The sequence below is a fragment of the Sphaeroforma arctica genome (genome assembly GCF_001186125.1).
Source record: "Sphaeroforma arctica JP610 unplaced genomic scaffold supercont1.2738, whole genome shotgun sequence".
NCBI lineage: Eukaryota > Ichthyosporea > Ichthyophonida > Sphaeroforma > Sphaeroforma arctica.
This window is the reverse complement of record NW_014037820.1, coordinates 3,856-5,067: the sequence shown is the minus strand read 5'-3', so window position 1 is coordinate 5,067 and position 1,212 is coordinate 3,856. Positions and strand designations below refer to the sequence as shown.

General features: G+C 42.0%; 1 protein-coding gene across 1 annotated transcript in view; it reads right to left on the bottom strand.

Moving 5' to 3' along the window:
- Positions 1 to 278: 278 nt before the first annotated feature.
- The window catches only part of SARC_12941 (hypothetical protein), a gene marked incomplete at both ends in the record, with an annotated part of 3,142 nt that continues 2,208 nt past the window's right edge, over positions 279 to 1,212 (bottom strand). The window contains 2 exons of the mRNA XM_014292943.1: positions 279 to 406; positions 864 to 1,062. Of these exons, the coding sequence (XP_014148418.1) occupies positions 279 to 406; positions 864 to 1,062 (327 nt within the window). The remainder of the gene's footprint in view (positions 407 to 863; positions 1,063 to 1,212) is intronic.

Genomic DNA, 1,212 nt, shown 5'->3' with positions numbered 1-1,212 from the left:
AAATATATATATATATAAATATATATTGTACATACGCACATAAAATTTTCAGAGAAGGCCCGCAGAGAGGAGCAAAATAAAAACACAACACAATACGGCACACTGCTCATCAAAATTCGATGTAGACATGAATTTGCATAAGCATATATACATATATGCATATGCAGATACAGACGTCCATCAACATAGGCTAGCATACAATCACAACCACACACCAGCAAAACCATGCATGTATCATTCTCAATAAAAACGAACACCCCAGAGAAGAGTGGACTTACTATCTTCTGCAACATAATGGCTGCTGCGAGTCGCTTGGTTTCTCTGAGCTTCTCCAAATGCGCCACCTGACCTGCGCGGAAGTAGATCTTTGTCTTTCCATACTGGTATTTATCGGGATCGCCAATCACTGTGTGTGAGGAAGTAGGAGACGGGTCTATTACGTTAAACGCGATGTATAACAAGGCTGAGGATACTGAATACGGCGTATTGTTTGGCTGGTCATTTCTTTTGAATATGATGTATATCCAGACGTACTAGGCTACAGACTAGGTGTATATAGGAATCGCTGGCAGGTCAGAATGATAATCGGAATCGGAATTTATCAAAGTAGCCAAACGCCAGTGAGAAGATAAAGTACGTATCTATCTGGCCACATTTACGAATCAATTTTGTAACTTTTTCTTCAGAACCCCTGGGCCAGATTCTCGATCGCTCAGTAGGCGTTGGTCCTTTCCAGAATAGTAAGGTTTTAGGGTTTTTATACATACCCGTTGATACCCAGTTGTTACAACAAAACAGAACGACCTCACCCCTACCAAGTATACACACCCACCCGGATCCATCACGACAGGACTCAAACGCACCTGTTTGCACAATCGTTTTACATGTATCTTCCAAATTTCCATTTCCCAGTTGCTTCTTGCTCAGAAGGCGTTGGTATCTGTCTCTGAACTCTGAGAACTCCCAGCGCGACGGATAACCCGCGGCACTGATGCGCACAGTCTCCAGCACACCACACGCTTGCAGCTGCTCGAGCGAGCTTTCCTCCTCAAATTCGAATGCCTAGTTGTATGTGTATGTAGACACGGAACAGTGCTTGATAATATGGACATGGGCATGGACATGGACCTGGACATGGACATGGATATATATATACAATATACAGTATACAATATACAATATACAATATACAATTCATATACATATATATAT